Source organism: Vigna umbellata, chromosome 7, assembly GCF_029865625.1.
Source record: "Vigna umbellata cultivar VRB3 chromosome 7, Vumbellata_1.0, whole genome shotgun sequence".
NCBI lineage: Eukaryota > Viridiplantae > Streptophyta > Magnoliopsida > Fabales > Fabaceae > Vigna > Vigna umbellata.
The window spans coordinates 35,790,530-35,816,932 of NC_142171.1; the positions used below are offsets into that span (position 1 = coordinate 35,790,530).

General features: G+C 36.7%; 2 protein-coding genes and 1 non-coding gene across 3 annotated transcripts; 2 read left to right on the plus strand and 1 right to left on the minus strand.

Moving 5' to 3' along the window:
* Positions 1-6,342: 6,342 nt before the first annotated feature.
* Positions 6,343-7,080, minus strand: LOC148195855 (uncharacterized). Its single transcript, XM_088095306.1, has one exon. It carries the CDS (start codon positions 7,078-7,080, stop codon positions 6,343-6,345), a length of 738 nt encoding a protein of 245 aa, XP_087951432.1.
* LOC124836624 (small nucleolar RNA R71) lies at positions 6,803-6,910 on the plus strand. Its single transcript, XR_007028660.1, has one exon. It is a non-coding gene; the product is annotated as a small nucleolar RNA R71 (small nucleolar RNA).
* Positions 7,081-16,215: 9,135 nt separating the features above from the next.
* On the plus strand, positions 16,216-23,713 carry EBS3 (Alg9-like mannosyltransferase family). The gene is made up of 10 exons (XM_047311787.2): positions 16,216-16,656; positions 17,270-17,357; positions 17,453-17,612; positions 17,782-17,999; positions 18,216-18,511; positions 20,350-20,464; positions 20,560-20,695; positions 22,986-23,182; positions 23,265-23,354; positions 23,439-23,713. Exons 1-10 carry the CDS (start codon positions 16,388-16,390, stop codon positions 23,568-23,570), a joined length of 1,701 nt encoding a protein of 566 aa, XP_047167743.2. The 5' UTR covers positions 16,216-16,387; the 3' UTR covers positions 23,571-23,713.
* Positions 23,714-26,403: the final 2,690 nt, after the last annotated feature.

The following is a 26,403-nucleotide window of genomic DNA, read 5'->3' on the forward strand; positions in this document are numbered from 1 at the left end:
ATGGCAAGTTGAATTATTACCTCAATTGTAACTTCTTCTACGGGCTCAAGCTTTTGACCACTTTCAGTTTGATACCTATTAAATCTATAGAAAGTTCACTAAACCATTATACAAAAACATAAAAAGATACACGAGCTCAGACGTCGTATAATGTATCACTTCACATTCAGAACCATTAAACCACCAAAAAGTACCAAAAACATGACTAGGTCAAATATTTTAAATAGGTAGACCTTTTACAAGATCTATTAGATGAGAAGAAAAATCCATACAGTGTGATGGCATGGAAAACAAAAATAAAAGATCAGCCTTCACAACTATTATAAATGACGCAAGTTCCATGCTTCTTGGATGTTATTCATGAACTTCATTATTTGCTAACAGAAATTAGAATCTTGCTGTTTCAGGAATCATATTAGCATTGTTATGTGGCAGGGACTTGTACAATACCTAGAATAGCAGGTATAATAAACAGGGACTATTAGCGTTTTGTATCACATCATATTGTCACATTACTACTATATCTCTAAATCCTTTTCTATCTTTTTCAATAATTTCGGTTAGATTCGAAACCATTCTTGAGACTTCTATAACTAAGCACTTAAGTATTTGATTCTTTCAAATATACAGTAAATACAAAGCTTCCAGCATTTACTAAATATTTAAATAGCATGCAAAACCCTTATTGAGTGCAGCAAGACCACATCGTGTCAAAGCTGGTAATAAGACGAATAATTTGGAGCTTGTTCAGTCCTTGGAAACTCACATGACTTTAGGTGGAGAGACAGATAACTCAAATCCTTCACGTCTCATATTCTCAATCAAAATACCTGTTAAAAAAGATGCAATAAGCAGTTGTTTATGTATGAATACAACAGAGGATCATACAATTTAAAAGAAACATGAACATAAGCAGGTAAATAATGTTATGGCTGCTTAATATTAATGTTGGAGGAATTTTTTTTTGGAAAGATCACTATGGAGGAAGAAACCTACACCGCAAAGGTGTATTGTGTTTTGAATAAAACATTCTGATTAATAATTTTCAAGACAATTTATATATAGTTCTTTAAGTATTTTTGGTGTTTTTTCCACACAAAAAAATAGTCTTTCATCTCAATAATCAATGTAACAAAAGTTTGTATTACAAGTCAATATAACTTAGGAAGGAGAAACTCCAATTGTTATTATAGATTACCCAAACGAACCAAAGAAACTAATGTGTAAGTTTTGTCCAACAGCTTTCAAGGGAGAAAAAGTTTTGTGGTAACTCAAAAGACCATCTATTAGTACTCACTTTGCAAAGTGTTTCTTGAAGTGCATTCATTGCATTTTCCCATGACCAGAAAGATCATTATCCCAAGCAATAGTAATGGTAAGCACTGATCCTCCTTCAAGCTCGTTGAACTCAAATTTTTTTGGCTTGGTATCTATACCTGCTAATGCTATAAATACTAACACAAAAATGGAATCAACAACATATTCATCCATATATTGCAATTCACGTGTTTTGTTTCTTCTTGTCCATTGATCATCACATGCATACATATTTACTTTTCAGTCTATTGCATTTGAAACTTACAACAATTTGTTCACAAGTCTTAATTAATCAATAAATCACATAACTGTCTAGGCCGTGAGTCTTTTGGGAGAACGATACTTAGTCTTACCAGGTTTATTACTTGATACGATTCGGTTACATTTGCCGAGGGTTAACAAGTTTTTGATTCCATTTTTTGGGATTGAAGATTTGTTCATTAAGTTTTTGGCGTCGTTGACGGGGACTTGAGGTTTAACTAGTCTATTTGTGTGATTTTTGAATATTTTTGAATTGTTTAGAATTTTGTTTTTCTGTTTTTATTTTTCCTTTTTTCTTTTTTTTTGTTTTTTTGTTATTATTTTATTTTCTGTTTTTATTTCCTATCTTCTTATCTTGTCAATTATATCCTTTGATTATTTCTTCTCTTTTCTATCTTTTTGTGCTAACAAAATTTTTCTAGGGTTTTGTTTTCTGGTGTATGAAAGAAGCAATTCGCACTAGAAGCAAGAAAACCTCAGAACCTCTTCTTGAAGGCCTGGACGAAAGAAGAACGAGGAGGAGAGTTCGAACTTCAAGAGAACTATTCCCTTTCCTAATACACTCTTACAACCTTCACCACAAAGGTCTTACCATAGCACTGAAAATATGGCAGAGGAGAATAATGGTAGACGAACTCTTGCAGATTACACCACTATGGTTGGCACTCAACATTTTAACAGTATAGCAAGGTCGAGGGTCAATGTTGCAAACATGGAGGTGAAACCGGCGTTGATACAGTTAGTGAAAAGTAATCAATTTAATGGGCTATCACATGAAAGCGCATATTAACATCTCACCACCTTCAATGAAATCTGTAACACTGTGAAGATAAATGGAGTGACAGATGAAGCGATCAAGCTTAGCTTGTTTCCTTTCTCATTGGGAGGCAATGCTAAGTTATGGTTAAATTCTTTTCCAGAAGGTAGTTTTACAGAATGGGAAGCTGTGGTTGCAAAGTTTTTGAATAAGTACTTCCCACAATCTAAAGTCAACAAAGGGAAGCATGGGATCTCTTCTTTCAGACAAGGCATGGAGCAGACATTAGGTCAAGCATGGGACAGGTACAAAAGCTTTTTGAGAAAGACTCCCATGCACAGTTTTGATGAAGCAGCAGTAATTCTACTTTTCCTTGGAGGTCTTGGTTCACAAACCAAGTTGATGTTAGATGCCTCAGCTAGAGGTAATATATTAAATGTAAGACTCTAGACAATGAAATGCATAGTGAAAGAGGAGCCTTTGTTCAACCCAAAGGGGTTCTATAATTGCAGTCGAATGATGCCTTGCTTGCTCAGAATAAGATTATAACTCAACGGTTGGAGAATCTAACAAAGACACTTGCTCAATTGTCGAAGGAATTAAAAACTGTTGTTGAAGTTCAACAACAGATGTGTAAACTATGTGGTGGTGACCATATCATTGGTCAATGTGCTTTTCCAGTGGAGGTCCTAGAAGATGTAAATTTCATGAACAATCAATTTCGATACCGCCAAGGTAATTTCAACCAAGGGTGGAAACCTCACCCAAGCATGGTTCAAGGTTAGGGACAATCTGAACAAGCTGGGCAATCAAGACAATTTAATAGGCCACAACAACAACCATCATTATGGCAACAGATGTCTACACTCACTGAAAAACATACAATGTTGGAAGAAACTCTTAACCAGTTTATGCAGGTAACCATCTCCAATCATAACCGCACTCAAGCAACCCTTAGAAATATGGAGATTCAAATCGGACAGTTAACTAAGAAGTTGGAAGAAAGGCCTGATAAGAGTTTTGGGGCTAATACTGGAGCCAACCCTAAAGAAGAGTGTAGAGTTTTAGTGAGTGTAAATGTTGAAAAAGTTGAGTTAGAGAGAAAAGAAGAGAAAGAAAAGAGAGTAGAAGAAAAAGAAAAGAGAATAGAGAGAAAAGAAAAAGAAGAGAGGTAAGAGATAAAAATTGAAGATATTCTTCCTTTTCCAACAGATTATGAGAGATTAGAGAGAGAGAGAGAGAGTTTGGGCATTTTACAGAAATATTCAAACAATTGGAGGGTGATTTACCTTTGAAGGAGATATTGCAACAAATTGCAAATTATACAAAACCCATGGAACAAGTCTCCACAAAGAAAAGACATAGAGAAGAGGAGACAAATGATTACAAAGCGGTCAAGAAGAAGCTACTCCCTCCAAAAGAGAAAGATCCAGGAAGTTTCACCATTCCATGTGTCATAGAAAAGAAAACGGTAAATAAAGCCCTACTTGATTTAGGGTCAAGCGTTAATTTCATGCCTTATTCTTTACTTGAACAAATGGGGGATATTAAAGTCAAGCCTATAAAGATGAATTTGTTAATGGCGGATGGTTCTTCAAAGAATCCGTATGGTATAGCAGAGGAGTTTATGGTTTGTGTTGGAGAACTAAAATTCTTGGTGGACTTTGTGGTGATGGAGATGAAGGATGAAAGAGTTCCTATTATTCTTGGAAGGTCGTTTATGAAAACGGCTAAAGTCATCATTGATGTAGATGAAGGAATAGTGGTGTTTCAAGACCGAGGAAAAAATGTGGTTATTGATGTCTTCAAAGAGGAACAACAGACAGAGACTAGTTATAAAGCTACATATCAAGATGTACTCACGAATAGTCCTCAAGATGCAAAGCCAAGCTTCAAAGGTAAAAATTGTTTCTTGTTTCAAGATAGGGAAGAATATCAAGATAGCAAAGGAAGGACGGTTCATGATGATTCAAGGCAAGCACAACCCAAACCTGGTAAGCATGTGAGATTCAAAAACAGGTTGTGGATTGTTAAAGACTATAAGAAAGATGGAGTGATAGAAATTGAGTCTCCACGTTCAACAAGAGTCAAAGAGGTGGACCGGAAGCAGCTGATGAGTTGGTGTGTTGATAGAAAGATAAACACCATAATTGAAGATGGAACATGTCCAACCAATGGCCCTCTTGTGCTTTCTCAGCACACTCAGCAACTTCTCCTCTTGAACAACATCAAGGGAGGTGGAAATGAACACAAGTTTCTTCTCATCATCCTCCAAGTAAGCATACTTGAGGTTATTTGGAAGCTGTTTCAACTCAAGAGTAGGTGTTTGCAAGTCAGATTCCTTTCTACTCCCTATAAAGTGGTTAGTGCATTCTGACTCTAAAGAATTTACATGTGAGGGCAGAACACCCATCTCATCAGACTCCAAATCAATATCCATGACAGCTACATCATCAATATCATCAATTTCAAGAACATCATCAACATCATGGATATCAAAATCCTCATCAACATCAACATCATTCCTAAATTCAGATTCAATGCATGTGTGTAGAGAGGATAGAAAAGAATGATCTTTCTTATGCAAAGAATCAAACTCATCAACAACATATTTATCAATAATGTCATCTAACATGTCAATCTTAAAAACAGAATGGTCCTCAGGTGGGAACTTCATTGCATCAAGAATTTAAAGTGAACCACAATATCAACAAATTCCATGGATAAAGTTCCAACATACACATCAATCTTTGTTCGGGCAGTTTTCAAAAAAGGCATGCCTAAGATGATGGGAGCGGATCCATGAGAGAATCCCTCCTCCATTTCCAAAACATAAAAGTCGACAGGAAAAATCAGTTCACCAACCCTAACCAAGACATCCTCTATGTAACCTGTTGGGTGGGTAACACTCTTGTTGGCCAACTGAATGACCACACCCATGGGTTGCAAAGGACCCAAAGACAAAGATTTATATATAGACAAAGGCATGACATTAATAGAAGCACCCAAATCAAGCATGGCATTTTCAAATTTACTATTTCCAATCATACAAGGGATGCAAAACGTACCTAGGTCCTTGCACTTTTCAGGAATGTGCGGGACTGACTTACCAATAAGTGAGGATACATTCCTACCCATGCTGATCCTTTCATCGCCTTTTATTTTCCTCTTATGTGTGCATAGCTCCTTCAATAATTTTGCATACTTCGGAATCTGTTTGATTGCATCAAGTAGAGGTATGTTTACCTCTACCTTCTTGAAGGTTTCCAATATTTCCTTGTCCACTTCTTCCATCTTTTTGCTAGGCATTGCCTTTGGAGGAAAGGGAAGAGGGATAGTGGCTGAGGTAATGTAGGAGATGCACTGGTGGTAGTGGTGGAAGAAGAAGAAGGTCCACGTGAAGAAGAAGTACAACCACCGGAAGAGGAAGAAGGTCCACCTGCTTCAAATGTCCTGCTTGGACCAGCCTGGTCCTCTTTTCTGAGAAAAGTAGCAAGTGTGGGAGTAGGTGTAGGAGTTGGCTCTGTGGGCACAACAATCTGCTTCCCCGATCTGAGGGTAATAGCACTCACATTCCTCGGATTTTGCACAGTCAGGGATGGTTACTTATCAGAATTTTGTGATTGTGCCTGATTGAACTATGTTGCCATCTGACCTATCTAATTAGTAAGATTATGAGTAGAAGCTCTAGTTTCTTGCTGAAACTGCATATTCTGAGCTTTGGTTTCCTACTGAAACTGCATATTCTGAGCAGTCATCTGTCTCAACATCTCCTCTAATGAAAGCTCAGAAGAAGAAATCGGAGGTTGGGGAGCTGGCTGGGCATGAATCTCTTGCTGTTGTTGCCTCTGATATCTCTGAATATGTGGAGGTACATATGGTTTATTACCTACAGCATTCTGGAAATGTGGTGGTTGTTGCGGTAACTGTTGTTGTTGTTGTGAATTATTGGACCATCTAAAATTTGGGTGATTCTTCCACCTGGGTTATATCTGTTGCTGGACAAGTCATAATTTTTGCTGTTGTGGTTGCCTGTTGGTTTGTATGTTTGCAGCATGGGCTGGAGGGGCATCATGGCCAATAGGTTGCTGCAAAGCAGGGCAGTCATCTGTATGGTGATTACTGGAAATACATATACCACACAGTCGTGCAACAGATGCAAATGGAGATGCTGGTCTCTGATTTGAAGCCATTTGTGCCACCAAATTCGCAAGAGAATCAAGCTTGCTTTCCAATTTCCTATCAGCAGATGATGAAGACTGGGTAGCAATATCATGTACTCCCCTCACCACAATGGTGTCACTTCTGGTGCTAAACTGTTGGGAGTTGGAAGCCATCTTTTCAATCAAGTGCCTGGCTTCAGTAGGCGTCGTATCTCCTAGTGCTCCACCACTGGCAGCATCAATCATACTCCTATCCATGTTGTTGAGACCATCATAGAAATATTGGAGAAGGAGTTGCTCTGGTATCTGATGGTGAGGACAGCTTTCACAAAGCTTCTTGAATCTCTCCCAGTACTCATATAAGCTCTCTCCACCAAGTTGCCTAATCCCCGTTATGTCTTTTCTCATAGCTGTGGTTCGGGATGCTGGGAAAAACTTCGCTAAGAACAACCTCTTCATATCATCCCAGTTGGTGATGGATCTAGGCGCTAAGTAGTATAACCACTCCCTTGATGTACCTTCTAGTGAATAAGGAAATGTCCTTAAGAAGATGTGATCTTCAGGAACATCTTGAGGCCTCATTGATGAACACACATATTGGAAATCTTTCAGATGCTTATAAGAACACTCACTTGCAAGGCCATGAAACTTGGGCAACAAATGGATTAGTCCAGTCTTGAGAACAAATGGTACGTCCTCATTAGGATATTGGATGCACAAGCTTTCATAAGTGAAATCAGGTGCAACCATCTCCCAACAAGTCCTCTCGCGAGGCGGAGGTTGTGCCATATTGTTCTCAGTGTGAAAAATAACAGAATCAGAATCAGATGCAGATGCAACAGATGCAGTAGATGCAGTATGCACAAAGTATTGAGCAGTAGAATCAGAATCAGCAGTAGGATGCACAGTATCTAATGGAACTGACTCAAAAACAGACTCTAAAGATAAATTTCTAGAATGCCTAGCTAACCTATGAAAAGTCCTATCAACCTCAGGATCAAAGGGTGGTGCACTAAGTCACAACACCCTACAACCATGAAACGATAGCACAAAAATTTCAAACACACAAAACAACCTAAGCAAACAAAACACACATACTCAAACATACAAGACAAAACAAATACTAACACACACACAACACACTAACACAACAAAAGACCTAAAACCAAACCGTTGATCCCCGGCAACGGCGCCAAAATTTGATGTGACTATCGCGGCCCGAGCCCATTAGGGTATTTTTATACCCTAGGGTGCGATTTTGGGTTCATTTTCAGATTTCTTTCTTCTCACACACTTTTAAGCACTTTTCTAAGAGTTCTCTACATCTTTCCCTTCTTTCCCCTTTACAAAATCTCTCTTCCACTCACTTTCTCACTAGTTTTCCATCTAAGTTTGGGGTTTGGAGAGAGCATTGTTGTTGGGGCTATGATACGACTGTCGCGGCCCATCAAATTTGATGTGCATTAAAAATGCAGGATAGTGCTAGGAAGTGACTCCTAGGTCGTCTCTCAAGGACCAAATGTGGTTCGAGTCTTAGGTCAAACACATAGTGGGGGGGGGGGGGTTTGAAAGTGATTTTGTGCTTGGAAATGAACTAAATTAAAATTGGACATTAAATACAACCAAACATAATTAAAAGCATTATAGTGAATGAAAACAATAAACCGAACCATCCTAAAGCAAGATGTGTGCCCTAATTAGAATGCAGGAAATAATAAAAAGACACATGATATGCTATTCAAATGGAACACTTAAGCTAAAACATTAAATGCACAATGCAGCTTGAAAACACCGTGCAGCTGGAATATAACTTCAAAGTAAAAGTGTGAAACAATTGAATGTATTGTGCAAATTCACGAGTAGCGGGAATAAAAAAAATATGCATCCTAGACCTAATAAATGAAGTGTTGAAGTCTTCTAACAATACACCTCCATCACGAAAAAAACACAAAGTAAAGACGCGTGAACAGTAAAGAAACCAGAATTTCTTTTGGGCTATTCTCTCGTGGACGTGGCTCCCATGCCAATTCCAATTGAATGAAACTTCAGTTCGTGTGCTTCCCAATGTTGGACGTGAGCCTGCTCTTCCTCCAATGTGCTTTACTTCTCCCGTGACCGAGCCAAATGAACTCCCCTCTTCCAAAATCAAATCAGCGTGCCTTTTTTCCAAATTAAATCATGTTTTCTCCTCTACTCCACGTAACCTTGTGCGTGCCAAAATCCATCCCGCGTGTGCCTTCTATTCCACTTGAATGAAGATTGAAATCAGCGTCCCCTTCTCCATCATCAATCACCGCTGTTGCCTGCTGCTGGAATAAAATCAATCACTATCTCCCCTTAGCAGTGTTCCAGAGTTACTCCACGTGTGTCCTTTCACAAGCTGTGGCATGTGCACCTCCCAATGAATCAACACCTACGTATTTCCAATGCAAAAATGTTGAATCCAAATGAAAGCAGTGTAAGGAAGCCCCCTTTTCATGAGTCCGTGAGCTATTCTATTTTCCAGCTAGGATTAGCATGACCCTTCAGCAAATCAACACCTCAATGCAAAGTGTAAACTAAAGTAAACCTTGTGCCATCATGGAAAACTAAATCAGTGTGTGTTTTTTTCCCAAAGCCAAAATGAAATTCCACCTTGACCATGAAGCACTTTCTCCCTTCTAGGCGATGACACATCCTCCGTCTCAGAATTCTTAAAGAAACGAAACATCAAAGATAATGAAGTCCACGCATCCTCTCGAATTGAAAAATTAAAATCAATGTAACAATAGCTGAATAAAACTTGTGCACACCAATGCTGGAATCAAAGTGAAATAAAGAACCAATGCCAAAAAAAATGTTGGCCGAGAACAATGTGCTTGTCTCCAATTCATCCCATGTCTTAAAATAACGTTCCAGAAAGTTAAGCAAAAGAGTGTGCCGGCTGCCCTAAAGGTCGTGTGTCACCTTTTAATAAGGGTGGGGTCCACACAAAAACCCTAAGGTGCCAAGTCATTCACCTCCACTTTTGGGTCTAGTCTACTTTACCAAAAATTGACCCAAAATGTGAGAGTTTATTCAAAAATTCTAAACTACTGAATTACAATTTAATTAATTATAAAATGTATATGTGGAGAGTCATGAATTTATTTGCATTCTTCCTGATGTCCCAAAATGTATCTCCAAAAGTTTCCCTGCAATCAATAATGAACATAATAAGCTCAGATAATTCAAATAAGAATTTCTGGTCAAATTAAGCACAGTTAGTAAAAACGGAAAAATATCGGACATTTTAGCACAATTCCCTGATTAATTCTAGCACAATAAACTAGCTGAAGTCAAGAAAATACTGACTCATCAGGCTGAGTTCTTCACATTCTTAGAGCATTTTCAACTCATCTAGCATCTCCACCCAAGTAAGTCAAGCAATTTTTTTCATTCTAGGGTTTTTGAAAGCATGAATTGGTATGATTATGAATGTTCAAATCATTTTTTTAGGGATTTTGAGTTCTATGCATGGTTTGATAAATTAATTGATGATTGAACCGATTGAAATGCTTGATTTTGGTCTGGAAGTATGAAAATTGCAAGTGGGTGGAGTTAGGAAGTGTAAAAATGAAAATTTTCAAAATCTGCAGAATCGCCGCTCAACAGAAATTTCCCCTGAGCGCGATTCTGTCAGACTTGGTTTTTGGCTTCTTTTTCTTGCTGGCTTAGTGCACTGGTTATGCTGAGGGGTTCTTTTGACCCTCAATAGTGGTTTAGCATGGATTTGGGATGTTGTTTCTGGTTTACTAATGATTAACAACATGTTTTGTGGTTTATTAATTTGTGTTTGATGTAGGGATGACATCCTCTTCAAGCAAAATATTGAAGACCACAACCTTTAAGAGGAAAGAAAAGGAACCTGAACAACCTCATTCTAGTAGGTTCCTATCTCGCAAACATGAGAAGCATTTTAAGATTGTTCAAGATAGGAGACTCCTGATGGAGAGGAAAGCTGGAATGATACCTAACTTTGCTCCTTAGTTTGGAGAGCAACTGATGGGAAGAAATTGGAGGAGGCTAGCTACATACCCTGCACCAGCCAACATAGCAGTGGTAAAGGAATTTTACACCAACGCAAGAAAGTTGGGTGATTATCCGACTAAGGTGTACCTAAGCTATGTTAGAAGCCACACTATTAGGTATGATCCTAACTCTATCAACAGCTTTTTGGGTACCGAATGGGTTGGAGAGTAGTGCCAGTTTGCTCTTTGTATGGAGGAAGGCACTGATTCTAATGATGTGGAGAGTGTTCTATGTGTACCTGGAGGACACTTCCAGAGGAACAGAAATGGTGTAGTGGTGAATATCAGGAGGACTGATTTGACTCCTCTAGCTAAGTATTGGATGGCATTCTCCCATGCCAACATTCAGCCATGTTCTCATGTTTCATACATCACTCTCAGCAGGGCACTTCTCCTTTGCTGTGTGCTAAAAAATATGAGCATTAACTTTGGTCAAGTGATTGCCAATGAAATACAAATGTGTGCCAACACAATGAACAACAAGGGACCTTTAGGGCATCCTTCCTTGATTACACACCTTTGCAAGATAGTTGGGGTGGATACTTCTGCTCCACAATTGGAGAGGCCGAGGAAATCAATTGATGAGGCCTACTATAGGCAGTATTGTGGAGGAGAGGAGGCAGCTTAGCTAATTCCACCACAACGTCCTCGTAGAGAAAGAAGACCATCATAGAGTCAAGCGTCTATACAGACTTATGAGGCAGAGCCATTTTAGATGAGAGACATGTACATGTCTCTCATAGGTGCACAGATGCAATCCATGCACAGAGGACAGGTGGCAACTGTTGAGATGATTATTGGACTATATTATACACCTCCAACACACAGGTGGACTATGGATGAATTCCATAGTGTCATAGATTGGCCAGAGGAGCAGACTAATACGCTGTCGTTGAAACTATCAAATTAATACTACTTTTCAAGGCAACTTCAGTATTGCCAAGTAGTATCCAAGAAAGTAGATAGGGCTAAAGTAACCTTGAGTCGTCTCCCTACGAACATGAAATTGCTTTCGAATATCTTACCCTTATGAATGTTATGCAATGCTTATGAATAAATGTAATGGTTGAAGAATGTTTAAAGAATAAATAAGAAACTTAAAAACAGTTATGATTAAATAGGCTAATTCCACTGCTTTTCCAAGATAGATTCATCATCGGTTATTCACGAATAATTGTTCAATTAATTATTGTTTAAGTTTCAAATTAATTAAAGTAAATTCTTAATTAATTTGAGAGCGATCATGCATTTAACCAAAGTAAATTCTCAATCAAATGCAAAACCTTTCTAGATTATTCACAATAAACTCAACCAAAGTGCATTCTCAATCAAATTCTATTGTGTTTAATCATGTCTATTCTTAAATCCCCTAACCAAGTTAAAAGTTAATCAATAAAATTAAATTCTAAATTAATTATAGTCGAAATTATTACTACCAACCAAAGTAAATTCTCAATTGATAGTAAAAACCATTTAATCATATGGAAGTTCCTAAATTAAATCAAAGTAGATTCTTAATTAAACCTAGAAACCCTAGATCTCATATAATCAATATGCATGTAGATTCAAACACATTATGATGCAAAAATATTTACTTTTAACAAGATAGAGAGATGAAAGACATAGAGAGAGAACAACTTAAGGCAATAATCAAAATAAACAATTGCATTAACTCAATCTAACCTCAAAATCCACCATGGAATTACAGCAGAATAGCCCTAGATGCTTAGCTCTCCATGAATGGAGTTGAATACAAGATGAAAGAAAAGTGAGAGGAGTATGAGAGAATGAATGAATGAAGTGCAGTTCCCTGGGTCTCTTTATATAGGGCTTGAATGGGCTTGGACTCTGAATATTCAGTTGACAGAATCTTTTATCTCATATCTTCCAAATAACTAAAAGATTTAGATAATTATAACATTATTTGGAAGATATTTTCTGTTGATATTCTCGAATTAAATTAATTCAACAACTGAATTTTATCTTTTAGCTTTTCTAAATTTTCCAAAATTACACATAAGCCCTGAAATTTCTTCTATCTGCACTTTAGCCCCATTTTAATTTCTGAAATTGCAAGAAAGACCCCTGTTTGACCACCTTTGACCAAAGGAAACTTGTTGACCTGCTTTGACCAGTTTTGACCCAGCTTGCACGCACCAATCAAGGCTTCACACGTGGCTGCCCTCTTCCGCACACTTAGGGTTTCATATCGGGGAAAGGGCTTCCCCTTTTGCTCATACGCCGATGGAGAGAACCGTGTATCGCTAGCTGCTCGTCTTTGCGTTTCTGGCTCTTGGTTTTTTAGTGCAGGTTATTCGAAGGAGATGATGCGATTCGCGTTCAGGATTTCGAGATTTGCAGGTGTGGCGGAGCAGAATGGTGAATGATTGAGGCGTATGGTCATTCCTGCGGCGGCTTTGGGTACCGACTTGCGATCCGACTAGGATGATGATGGTGAGCAAGAAGCGTGGTGGTTGCTTGCGGTGGCGCGATAGAAGGAATCCCGAGGAAGAAGAAAGGTTGCGGCGACTTGATGGTTGACAGCGGTGTTGCGGCGGCATGGTTGAGGCGTTGTGGTGGCGGGAATGGTGGTCCGTTGATGCGCCGGCAAGAAAGGAGATTGATGGTGGTGGTTGTCCAGCGAGAAAGGAGGACGATTTGGTGGTGGCGGAGCGGTGCGGCGGCGCGATTTCTCGGCGACTGACGGTAGAGCGGTGACTAGGGTTTCTTTGGAGAAGATTATGCTCATGTGTTAGGGCTGAGGTGGCGTGTTCTGATTGGTTCACTAGTGAGTGAAAGGATCAATGATGTGGCATGATCTGAATGGTTCAATCTGTTAATGGTGGACTGCCATGTGGCATGATCTGGTGAAGTCTGACTAGTTAGTGGTAGGAGGGGTATGGGTAGGAAAATTTAGGGGTGTAGGAGAAAAGACTTAGTGTTTGGGCTTGGTTAAGAAAAGAGGGGTGTATGTAGGGAAATTTAGGAGGTGCAAGGGTAAAAACTGTCTGTGTGGCCCATTTGTATATTATTTATCAAATAAAATCTGATTTTAGGCCTTTAATTGCAATTTGGACCAACAAACCTTATATTTCAGCTGCATCAACAAACATTAGAACATCCAAGAATAATTTATGCGCTAAAACACACTTTTTATGCCCCTTTCATTTCCAAACACAATGAATCCAATCATCACAAATCCTCTTTAAATCAACCATTTAAGCACAAATATCTCATAAAACATTTAATTTTAAAGCATAAATGTGGGCATAAATATGCACTCATCACAGACCCAAGGCAACAAAGTTGGAGCAGCTGAAGCTTCAACTATGGAGGAAGATGAAGATGATGATGATGATGACGCATTTGAGGATGCTGAAGATAATGAAGAGGAGGAAGATACAGATGGCAGCACAGGCTGATGAGGAGCTGAGATAACATCTACTGATGGATGCTATCAGCACTAGAGCAGGATCTTTTCTATCTTTGGTTTTGTAATATAGAACTTATTTGCTTCTGTTTTTAGAATAGGGTTGATGTACTCAATTTGAAACTTGTCTGTTATGATGGTTTGATTAGGACTATTGCATGATGAGTAGTGCTTGATGATGTTTGGATCTTCATTGATGTTGAGATTGTGCACATTATATGCTTATACAGGTGGTTCACGAGCTATGTGAACAAATGCATGATGTTGTGATTGTGATTATGATGCTAAGCAGGATGTGTATGTGGAATGTGAATGAACTTTTATGTGAGATTTTGAGCTTCAGAGTTGTTGTTGAATGTTATTACTTTGAAAGCATGAATGACTTTGCCCAGCTTTTCTATGATTGAATCACTTGTTTGTTTGCATCATATGATCAAGGCCATTTGTTGGAAACCCTTTTTGTTAGCCAAATGCATGAATTTACCCTCAGCGGTGGCGCCCAAGCGTGAAACATTGCTTTCAAAACCAAACTGGCGCTCAGAGGTGGCGCCCAAACTGAAACAGTGGTTGCACTTCTAGACTGGCCCTCAGCGGTGGCGCCCAGGCGTGAAACAGTCCTTTCACCTCTAGACTGGCGCTCAGCTCCCCAAACTGATGCTCAGCGCTATCTACGATTCTTCTATGTGCCACTTTCCAGCCTTTCCTGACTCCAACTCCTTGCTACTTCAACTTTTTCATCCAATTCATCTTAATTCCTGTCAAAACCTCCAGATAGATACAATATATTCAACTTCTTTTCAAAGGAACAGTGAAAAAGAAAAGCCACAACTTCTTTTCAACTCGTGACTCAGTGTCAAACAATCACACCCTTAGCGATATCTTCCATAAGGTAGAACACATCGTAGAGAACCTCAAACTTATCACTGATTCCAGGGGCGGGGACAAAGCTTATTTGGCGGCCATGATAGCCAACGAATACAGCTAGGCGAAAGTTTATGAAACCCTATTTCACAGAAGAGGGGAAACTCATGAAATCCAATTTCGCCGGACCCGAGGGTTTCTTCTCTTCTTCATCCTCTCCGTTCAAATGTTCCCTTTCCTCTGCCCGCTCTACATTCTGCTTCTTCGAATTTCGTCATTGTTGTTCTCACTATTCCGCTTCCCGTTGGGCTCACCGTTCAAGGTTGAGCCAACAACAGCGGGTTCAAAACTCTTGCCAGTCATATCTGCAGCGACGTCAATGGCGATGGAGTCGACAACTCTCGGTTCGGGTTAGGTGGGTTCCTCCATGGTGTGCGAATGATTGTTGATCTTTTTAGTTTGAAAACTTCATTAAAAAGCAAAATTGGGAGCGGGACCTAATTCATTCATAGGCAACTATTTGGGCCATTCTTTTCTGGGCCAATGCTTGCCTGCCAGTTTAGTATAACCGCTGGTAAACTATTTATAAAATGAAATTAAAATTTAACTGCGGATTTTATTAAAATAGTTTGGAATTAATAGAAGTTTTGAAAACCTCCAGAAAATAACCCGTGTTATATTAGTTTATTTTTGTAGTGAAAGAAATTAAACGTAAACAAATAATAATAAAATGTGTATTTTTTAAAATTAAAATTATACTAATAAAATTAATTTTAATTTCAAATATAATGATGCCATGAAAAAAATCCAAAGTAGGAAGAAAACACTTGAATGAAAAACTTAACTGATTTATCTTGATTCACTAATTGTTATAATTTGGGAGTTATAATATGTAAATTTTGTAATGAAATAATGAAGGAATGTTAGTAATATATCGATTAATTTTTCTCTCTATCTATTTCAAAATATAAGAAACGTTCTAACTTTTACATTTATATGATTTGTAATTATTTTAAAATATTGCGTTCATATTTTTATATTTTAATTGTTTAAAATATTATACTACTATTTTTCTTAAAATTATATAAATGTTAAAAGTTAGAATTTAAGTAATTTTATGAAACCTGGTTATATGTTAATTTCTTTTCTAATTAATATTATTTTGTGCAAATTAAGAGATACAATAGTTTATAAAATTCTAATAAAATAATTTGAACACTTTTATTTTACTTACTTTTCTTTTCATTTAACACAATAATATATATAAATTATTGTAACGTGTTAATGACAATTTTTGAAAGGGAAAAGAACATAATAGAACAATATTGTTTTTAAAATTGAGCAAATAAAAAGCACTATAGGAGTAATTAAATTAATAAAAGTAAGAAAAGAAGAAAGAGAAAATAAGGATACAGCAAAGACAAAAGTGAAGAATTTGCTTTGAGAGGAAGGAAGTGTTTGGGAGGCAGAAGAAGTTTTGAATCCTTTGAAGGAGTGCGTTTAGTGTGAGGCAGAAGAAGTAGAAGTTCCAATCCATTTTTAAGTCGTAATGGCCCCCTCTGCCGCCGTGAGGCAGCGACGTTCGGAGGCGTCTGATCCATCTCCGTCGCAGCCGTACACGAAGCTGGACAAGCCCCAGAAATCGGAGGAAAAAGATGGAAAAGGGTTGGGGTGGCTTTTTCCGTTCCTGGCTCTTGGATTTTTGAGGTACATGAGTGCCACCTCCAACATCATTCATGATTGCGACGAAGTCTTCAATTACTGGGAGCCCCTTCATTTTCTTCTCTACAAAACTGGCTTCCAGACATGGGAATATAGGTATCTAAGTCACCCACCTTCCTTTTCGATTCAACCAAATTCTGGGTTTTTGTTGTTTTACATTTTTATAGTTGGGGTCATTTCTAGGAAGATGGGTCTTGGAAGAAGAGAAAAAGTTTTGATTTTGATTATTTGGTTGTGTTTGGAAGAAGAAAAAATAAGAATGTAAAATGATGTGGATTTCTTCCATAAACTAATAAAGTTATGGAGATGTTTATTTAGACTGCGCAAATGTATGATAAATTGTTTATATAATTGAAGAGGAAATAAAGTTAATATTTTTTTTCATGAAGGTGTAAGCAATTTTCGTAAGCTTTCATGGGAAATTTATTTAGATAAGTTGAAAAAAAAATTAGAGACATATTAGAAGCTAGCTGGTAAGCTCTCTCAGAATACTTTCTTGAGTGTTTATGTTGCAAGCTAAGCCCAAATTGATAGTAAATTCATTCTTCCAAATGCACCCTTAATACCTTGTAGATGAGAGGAAAAATGATTATTTTTATGGAGCCATTATAACTTGCAAGAAATGAATTAAAGACTGAGAAGAAAATTCATTAGTTTCAGTTCAGGTCATGGTATTGATAAATGACAAGTAGTGTGTGCATGGTTGCAGTTCACAGTATGCTCTTCGGTCATATTTGTACCTTTTATTTCATGAAATAGTGGGTCGACCAGCTTCATGGTTGTTTAGTGAAGACAAAGTAAGTTTCCTTCTGTGCGTATTTGTTGAATTGTTTAAGACTGGAGGTCGAAATGCTTATGATTTTCATGTTACCAATGTGCTTTCTTGTTGTAGGTGAGAGTGTTTTATGCTGTGAGATTCTTTCTTGGTCTTCTCTCTGTTTTAACTGACACTGTTCTCGTGGTAGCACTTTCGATAAAGTATGGAAAACGACTTGCTACTTATGCACTTGCTATGCTGTGCCTAACTAGTGGCTGTTTCTTTGCTAGCACTAGTAAGTGATCCCTTGGCAATGGTTTCTTGTCTTCATCTTCTCTTGCCATCATGCTATCTACCTATGAGGATTAATAAAGGGTGACCAAGTACCATCTATTTAATGATTCTGCATTCTGTGGGACCTGGTTTTGCTAATGTTCTTCTTTATCAATCTTTTATATCTCTAGGTTTCTTGCCGAGTTCGTTTTCTATGTATGCAATATCTCTCGCGTCAGGTTTATTTCTTCTGGATAAGCCGGCTTCAGCAATTTCTGTTGCTGTTATTGGTGTCATACTTGGCTGGCCATTCTCAATCTTGGCTTTCCTTCCAGTGACAGTATATTCTCTGTCTAGAAAATTTAAAGTGGCATTTATTGCTGCTACGATCACATCGGTTGTTCTTCTTGTAAGTTGGAACCGTCCCCCAACCTATATATAATGTCTATACCATATAAGGTTGTACATAATATATATATATATATATATATATATATATATATATATATATATATATATATATATATATATAGCTTTGCTTGCATCGTATGATCTATGATGTTGTTAAATTTCGTATGTCGTGTCCTTCACAATAACAGATTATTTTAATTTTTCTTTTGTACAGGCATTGTCAATAGTTACGGACTTTTACTCCTATGGAAAGTGGACTTCATCTGTGTTGAATCTTTTAATATACAACGTAGCTGGAGGTGGTGAAAGCCATTTGTACGGGATTGAAGGGCCTCTTTATTATCTGAGGAATGGATTTAACAATTTCAACTTTTGTTTTGTTCTTGCTCTGCTGTTCTTGGGGATTTTTCCTATTGCAAAAAAGAAATATGCACCAGACCTACTGATTGTGATATCTCCTATATATATTTGGCTGGGGTTTATGTCTTTGCAGCCACACAAAGAAGAAAGGTTTGGCTGAATTTTTAACCTGGTCTTTTATTACAAAGTTAACTATATGATGTTATTTGAGATATGCACATGCTATTCACTTGCAAAATGCAGACGCCAAGTACAGTAATATGTTTTTTGTCAAGAGATTGAAATAGATATCAATCTCTCATTTCCTCCTGGTTTATACAGATCTTCTGACCTTTTATGTTTTTTTAGTAATCTCCAATATAGCCTGGTTTTTATAAGTAGTAACTTGGATGGTTTTGTTTGGGTTTACAAAGACTGACAGGTATTACCTATGAATTGTTTATTGTTAAGAACATGGAACCTTGTGATAGGTACCCAGACTGTTATTACAGACGTACAGAACTCCAAGACAGGTTCTTGGATGTTCACTAAGAAATCAGACAGTCCAGTTCTACCAATGTGGTATGAACATGAACCCACAATGTAAAAATTTTTAAGGTCTTTCGAGAGGACCTGTCTCTCCTAACTTTTCCCTTAACAAAATACTCCCCAAACTGCCTGCTCACCTCCTAATAAGACTATTTATAATAGTCTGTTACAGTTATGTAATTACAACTGTACTAACCACCTTCTTTTTTCTTTCTTTTGTAAACTGTACTAAACCTATCAATACCCCCTCCATGAATATTCACCTTGTCCTCAAGGTGAAAGTCTGGAAATACTTTATGAATGCAGCAGCAGATTCCCAACTATTCTCAATATCTGAAAGACGTTTCCATTTGATAAGAACTTCTAAGTCACCTTGAGTGGTCTTTCTAGTACCTAGCAGTTGTTCCGTATATACTTCTAGAATATAGTCTTCAGTAAGTGGAGGAGGCATGGGCTGGATAGATATGGCTGGCTGCCCTCCCTGGTGACTAGTGATACTACTTGTTATGTCTGGGGTCTCCCCTTTTGCTATGACTCTGATTTTTTCCTCAACCATCTGAGCCTTCATCATCAACTTAAGAAGATTTCTGGGTTCATACAACTTAACCTCAGCCTTGATATCCTCCTTCAACCCATTCAAGAACCCATCATATTGTTCAAATTGCTCAATATAATCTTCCACTAAATCCGTTTGTCGCAAGCCGATCAGAATTTCAAAGGGGTTTTGCAGAATTGTTGGTTGAAACCTGCCGACAATAGCCACCTTGAATGCCTCCCTTGTAAACTTTTCCCTTTACAAAATACCCCCAAAACTACCTGTTCACCTCCTAATAAGACTATTTATAATAGTCTGTTACAGTTATGTAACTACAACTGTACTAACTACCTTCTTTTGTAAACTGTATCAAACCTATCACCTTGCTAATTGCTTGATTAGACTATGGTGAATATGGGACTCTATTTTAAGTTGAACTGAAGTCAACTTCCATATTATTTGCACCACTTCAATTTCTTTTTTGCATGTTCAGTAGCTCAGGGAAGAAGTTTGGAATAAGAAAAATTAAGCCTGTCTTCTAGATCTTCATTATATTATCAAGCCTATCATTAATCAAAAATCAGTTTCTCAAGGTTAAGCCCTTTTCTGTGTGTATAGTTTGGATTACTTGTTCATGAAAGGAGTTCATATCTAGTTCTTCACTTCTGATGAGAGTTGAGTTTTTCTCTCCCTTTGGTTAAGTGTAACCTAGACATTGTGAATGGGGTTTACAATCAAGATTTAGTTACCCTCGTCATTGATATAGTAACTTTTAAAATAATTATGCACTTCAGAAGGATATTTATTTAGTATTATTCCTTAGCTTGTGCAGTTTAGTGAATTAATTATGATTTTTGTATTTGTTTGTTATTATAAAATACACTAAATTGACATGGATAACGGATTTTCCCATCTGTGCATGCAGGTTCCTTTATCCAATATATCCACTTATTTGTGTTGCTGCTTCAGCTGTTATTGAGAGCTTCCCAGATCTTTTTCGTAGCAAATATGATACATACCAACGTTCTATAATAGTGACAGTAAGATAACTAATTACTTGAGCTGTGGATAAATCTCTATATTTCTGATATGCAAGCAGTAAATATTTTCTGGATTTCTTCTTTGCTGACTGCAGGTTGCCAAAGTTATGAGACCAGTGGCTCTTAGCCTTATACTATATGCCTCTCATGCCCGTACATTTTCTTTGATTCACGGTTACTCAGCACCATTGGAGGTTTACAAGATTTTGGAGCACCATGATGCAGAAAACAGTGAGTCAAACATTTGGTGACTTTACTATTATATTTTAAATGACTATTTTGCTTATAAATGTGATTGAATGGAGTATAGGGGCCATGTGTGATGTAGCCACGGAGAAGTTAGCTTAAATAAGATAAGGGGGTAGATGACGGAGTATTCTGTTTGAAAACTAAGCCTTAGATCTATTGTAGAAAGGTGAAAAACAATTGTAAAACCATAATTCTTGAAATGAGAATGTTCTCCTTAGGTTCTTTGTTTGTAATTCAACAAACACTGCCAAAGCATGCTCTCCTTCTCTTTGTTTTTTTCTCATATCTATTTCTGAAACTCGAGATGCTATTTCTGGGTTCCTCATTCCCTACAACATGTCATACTGTTACGTATCCGAGTCGGAGACGTAACTAACTACGATCGTAAGTAGAAAGATAACCCTCGGCTCTCTCAGTAAATCGACAGATATGTAACTGAATAAAAACCTCTTTTATTGATAGAAATAACTAAATCAAAGAAAGCAAACAATAATTGGGAGCATAACCTCCTTCACTCACTAGGGAGCATAACCTCCTTTACAAAACTCAATAATCAAAAGCATGTCCTAAACCTAGGGTCAGGGCTTTATTAATACTATTATTTTCCTAGGATATATTTCTAATTAGTGTAATTAACTTATATTGAATATTTCCCTACGATACTGCCCTAATTACTGTAATTAACAATAATTCCCTGGGATACTGCTCTAGTTACCGTAATTAACAATATTTCCCTTGGATACTACTCTAATTACTGTAATTAACAATATTTTCCTAGGATATAACTTTATTTACTATAATTACTAAATATGTTACGGTATAAGGTAGGGGGTAATAGTAAGGTTTGGAAAGGATATGAGAAGGAGAAGGTAGGAGGGAAGTGAGGCCGAACGGTATTGACCGTAAAGGCCGAACGGTAGCCGAACGGTAGCCGAACGGATGAAGGCGTGGAGAGGTCTAGCCGAACGGTGGAAGGTGGTAAGAGCTGGAGCCGAACGGTGGAAAGCGAGGAGTGACCAGGCCGAACGGTGGAAGGCAGATAGCGAGCAGGCCAAATGGTGGAAGGCAGGGAGCGAGCACGCCGAACGGTGAACAAGGGAGAGTGACCAGGCCGAACAGTGGGAAGCAACGAATGACCTGAGCCGATCGGTTGAAGAGTGACTATCCTAACTGGGACAACAATTAGGATAGGCGGGAAATATTTTATTTAGAACAATATTCATATTTTATTCTAGGTATTTAGAACAATATTCATATTTTATTCTAGGAAAATATTTTATTTATGAAATAATTAGTATAAATAAAGGGAGAGTCTAGGGTTAAAGGTATGCTTTTGATTATTGAGTTTTGTGACACATTATTGTCTTTTGAGGGAGGTTATGCTCCCAAATAATTGATGGAGGTTATGCTCCCAATTATTGTTTACTTTTGTTTATTCAGCTATTACCATCAATAAAAGAGATTCATTCGCTCAAGTCCATTCTTTCATTATTCTTTTGCTTGTTGTGAGTGTGTGAGAGGGTGATTTCGTTACGTCTCCTACTCAGGTAAGTAACAATATATTTCCCGCCTACCCTAATTGTTATCCCAGTTAGGATAGTCGCGCTCTTCAACCGATCAGCTCTGGTCTTCCTCCTTCCCCCGTTTGGTCTGTCGTCTCCTCTCATTCCCCCGTTCGGCTTGGTCTTCCTCCTTCTACCGTTCGGTCTTCTTCTTCCCTCCTATACCTTCCAACCCCTAACACATACGAGTGTGCAATTTATAAAGAAATTGTCTTCAAAAGGATTTATTGAAGAAGAGAACTCTAGGGTGTACTTAAAGAAACTAAGCCTGCTGTGATGCTTAAATTCACATATTCCTTTAGCATAATTTTACTTTTTTACATGTCTGGAAACTGAATGTGTTTCAATGAATTTCGGTCATAACTATTACTTCAACATCAGGACTTTCTATTACATTCAGTGAATTCATTTGTTGTGCTTGCTCTAATTGCAAAATTTTGCTACGTCTTTCTGTACTTTCCCTCTAATCGTTGTGGTTCTTCTGTTGACCCTCTGTTAGAAATATTATATTATGCCATTATCTTCTAGCCTAGACTAAATTTTCACTGTTCATTGCAAGCCTCTGTATCAAATATCCATTAAATTAGCACTATTATGTAATCACTGAAACGCTATTTCAATGGATATCTGATACAGGCTGAAGAGGAAATTATTAGGTATTTTGAGACTAGCGCCAGAATAATGCATCATTTTATTCCTTTGCATTGCAGATTCTGTTCTTTGTGTTGGAAGCGAATGGCATCGCTTTCCATCATCATTTTTCATCCCAGATTATGTGGGACAAGTTCGATGGATCGACGATGGTTTCCGAGGTCTTCTTCCCTTCCCATTTAATTCTACCCTAGGGGGGACTGCTGCAGCACCACCATATTTTAACAACAAAAACATGGCATCAAGCGAGCAATTTGTATGTCCTCTTTAACTGTATATGTATAGCTGCTAGGAAAATTTTTTGTTAGAATGCTACTGACTACTCATTGCTTTCACAGCTCCTTGATGTAAATGCTTGTACTTTCCTTGTTGAGCTGCAGCTCAATAGGCCTTACCTCACTCGTGGAAGTGACTTGTCAACTTGGGAGGTAAGACATTGTTGAAGTTTCTCACTTTCTCATTCTGAATGCTAATATTTTCTTTTAACTGATTCAACATTGTTTGTATTTCAGCCTATTGCTGCATTGCCTTATTTGGACAGAGAGCTTTCACCGGCTTTGTATAGGTCTTTCTTCATCCCTTACCTTTGGCAAGAGAAGAATGTTTTTGGCACTTATAAACTGTTCAAAAGAGTAACCGCATAATTTTATTTGTCTTAGAATATGGTGGATTAACAGCAAAGCCATTTTCTTTAGAGACAGAAAGCTTGTTGAATTTCTCTTATTATCTGTTGTTGAATAGTTAATTTAGTTCTAATCTGCGTAGACTTTTCCAGTGGTTTCTACTATCATGCTTTTCTCCCACTGAAGCAATCAATTTATTAATCATGCATGTATGGATGGATTCAGTGTGTGATGCGATGAGTATTTGCAAACTTGATTTTGTATGATCTTGATTTTTCGAAATTGGATTTTGTTAAATTTGAGTTTGAAGTGATTATGTTTAGGGACATCTATTTCAAAAGAAACCATGTAGTGAAGCCGAGCATAATACATATACAGTTCTCAATACAATACAAAAGCTACTTTAAAGTTGCTTCAGATATAATCACGTTATACCAACTTCTCCTGTTTGAGACATTGCCTTTACATTCTCCCAAACATGTGCAAATACCTTAATTTCCACTTGGAGCTTCTAGAAGTGTGTTTAGGTACTGCAAACTGACTTGTTAAGCTTACAAGCCCGCGTTTGCATTGTGCCAACGAGCTTCTATATATGCTATGTTTGGCTTTAATTTAGTGTTTGATATGCGTTTATATAATTGATTTTGGATTATCTTAATTTTATAGAATTAGTTTTAAATAAACGTGAGTTTGATGCAATGTAGTTTTTATTTCAATAACAAGTATTAGAAAAGTGACACATTTGGAAGCTTACAATCAAAATTGATTGAGGTGTAATTTCTAAAGTGAGTTTTGATGTTTATATATATTTTATATAAATGATTTTTCGTTTGTTGAAAATTTGGTAAAATTTACTAAATATGTTACAAGAATTATTTTACATATTTATATATATTTTTTCTTATTTTTCTTCTGAGTGTATGTTGAAGATTTGTAGTATCTAATTTAGGTTAGGAAAACAAAATGTACCCTAAACTTCGCGACGCCCATAAAAATATCTGCAATCTTATTTAAGAGCGTTTTGGGGGTGGTATTTACTTGCAAATTTTAGTATGCAGGGGAGTGATTACAACGCACCGAATATATATTTATGTTTTTTTTAAGAAATATAATAATTTACATGTGTAATCATTATTACATGAACGTATTTACAATACTATTTAAATGACTTAAAATGACATTTAGTTTAATCTTATGACTAAATATTTTTTGTTTTGTTTTTACTTTTAATTAAGTTTATGTGATTTATTAATTCAACTTAATTTTTTACTGTTTAGTTACTAAATTAAGAAAAAAAAATATGGCTACAAAACAATGACAATTATATATAAATAATGTTTCTAATTTATATTTTTATAAAATATAATATTTTATTCTATATATGTTGTTAAAAAGTGAATTTTAAGCTTAACTTAATTCTACAAAATTAGTTTAAATTTCACTTCTTAACATGATATGAGTGCAATGCTTTAGAATTTAAGTTACCAAAATTTCTTTCTTTGTTAGACATATTGTTTCACCTATTAGAGGACTGTTATTGGATTATCTATTAATGTTTAGTCTCAAGCACAAGATGCATATACCTTGGCATGAGAATGGTGTGTTGGAATTCTCACTTTAACTAGTGATAAGATCAGTTTAGAGTATATAAGTAGGTGTAAAATCTCGCATTACATGTCGATTTTCTTGGATTAAGTTAAGTTTAAAGTTCATTTTTAACATGATATCAAAGTCATGGTTTAGATTGTTTCCCCCGTTCTTGGATCACTCTTTAATATTTAGTTGCATGCATAAGATGTATATACCTCAGTGTAAGGGAGTGTGTTGGAAGTCTTACATCGACTAGTGATAAGGTTGATTTAAAGTATATAACTGGTTGCAAATCTTACTTACTAAATTAACAAAAAATTGATGGTTACAAAACAATGATAATTATATATATATATATATATATATATATATATATATATATGTTTCTAATTTATCTTTCTGTACAATATAATATTTTATTCTATGTATTTAAAAAGTGGATTTTAAGTATAACTTAATTCTACAAAACCAGTTTAAAATTCACTTTTTAGCATGATCGTAGAGTTATGGTTTCAAGTTTATCTTAACAAAATTTATTTTTTGTTGGATATATTGTTCCACCCTCGGACCACCCATTAATGTTTAGTCCTACACATAAGACACTAGTATAAAAACACTGTTTAACGTTGGTATTTTTCGGCCTTTCATGTCGAATTCGAGACTGACGTCATACAAGGGGACGTTAATTTGATGTCGGACATAGAACAATCCGACGTCCCTAGTAGAGCAAATTAATGTCGGATATTTCTTTATGTCCAACGTCAGTTAACGTCAAATTTTTTCATTGTGAAGAATCATTATTTTGTACTATTCACTTACTTAGCTTTCTGCACCAAATTATATTAGTGAATTGTGTTTAATTCTCCATTACTGTCTCATTTTAACTAATTGGGCTTACACTAGTACAAAAATAGCATATAACGTCACACGTTCAACGTCCCATAGCAGAACAACCAGCGTTAACAATGACCGGTGGCATTGTTGTAAATAAATTCATTCGCACCACGTGATTGGATTTCCTAATTGTCGTCTTTAAGGAAATAACGTCAAATCGTACCAAAGTCGACGTAAAACAATGACCTTAGTAATCATATAACGTCATCTAAGGAAACAACAGACGTCGAATACAAAATAAATAACTACTAAATAGCGATTTACTAAATATGACGTCAACCGTAACAAACACGTTGTATATTATAGCCAACAATTATTTTTTTATTTTTCTTTTAAATCAACCCATAAAGCGTCGAATTGGTAAGGGCTT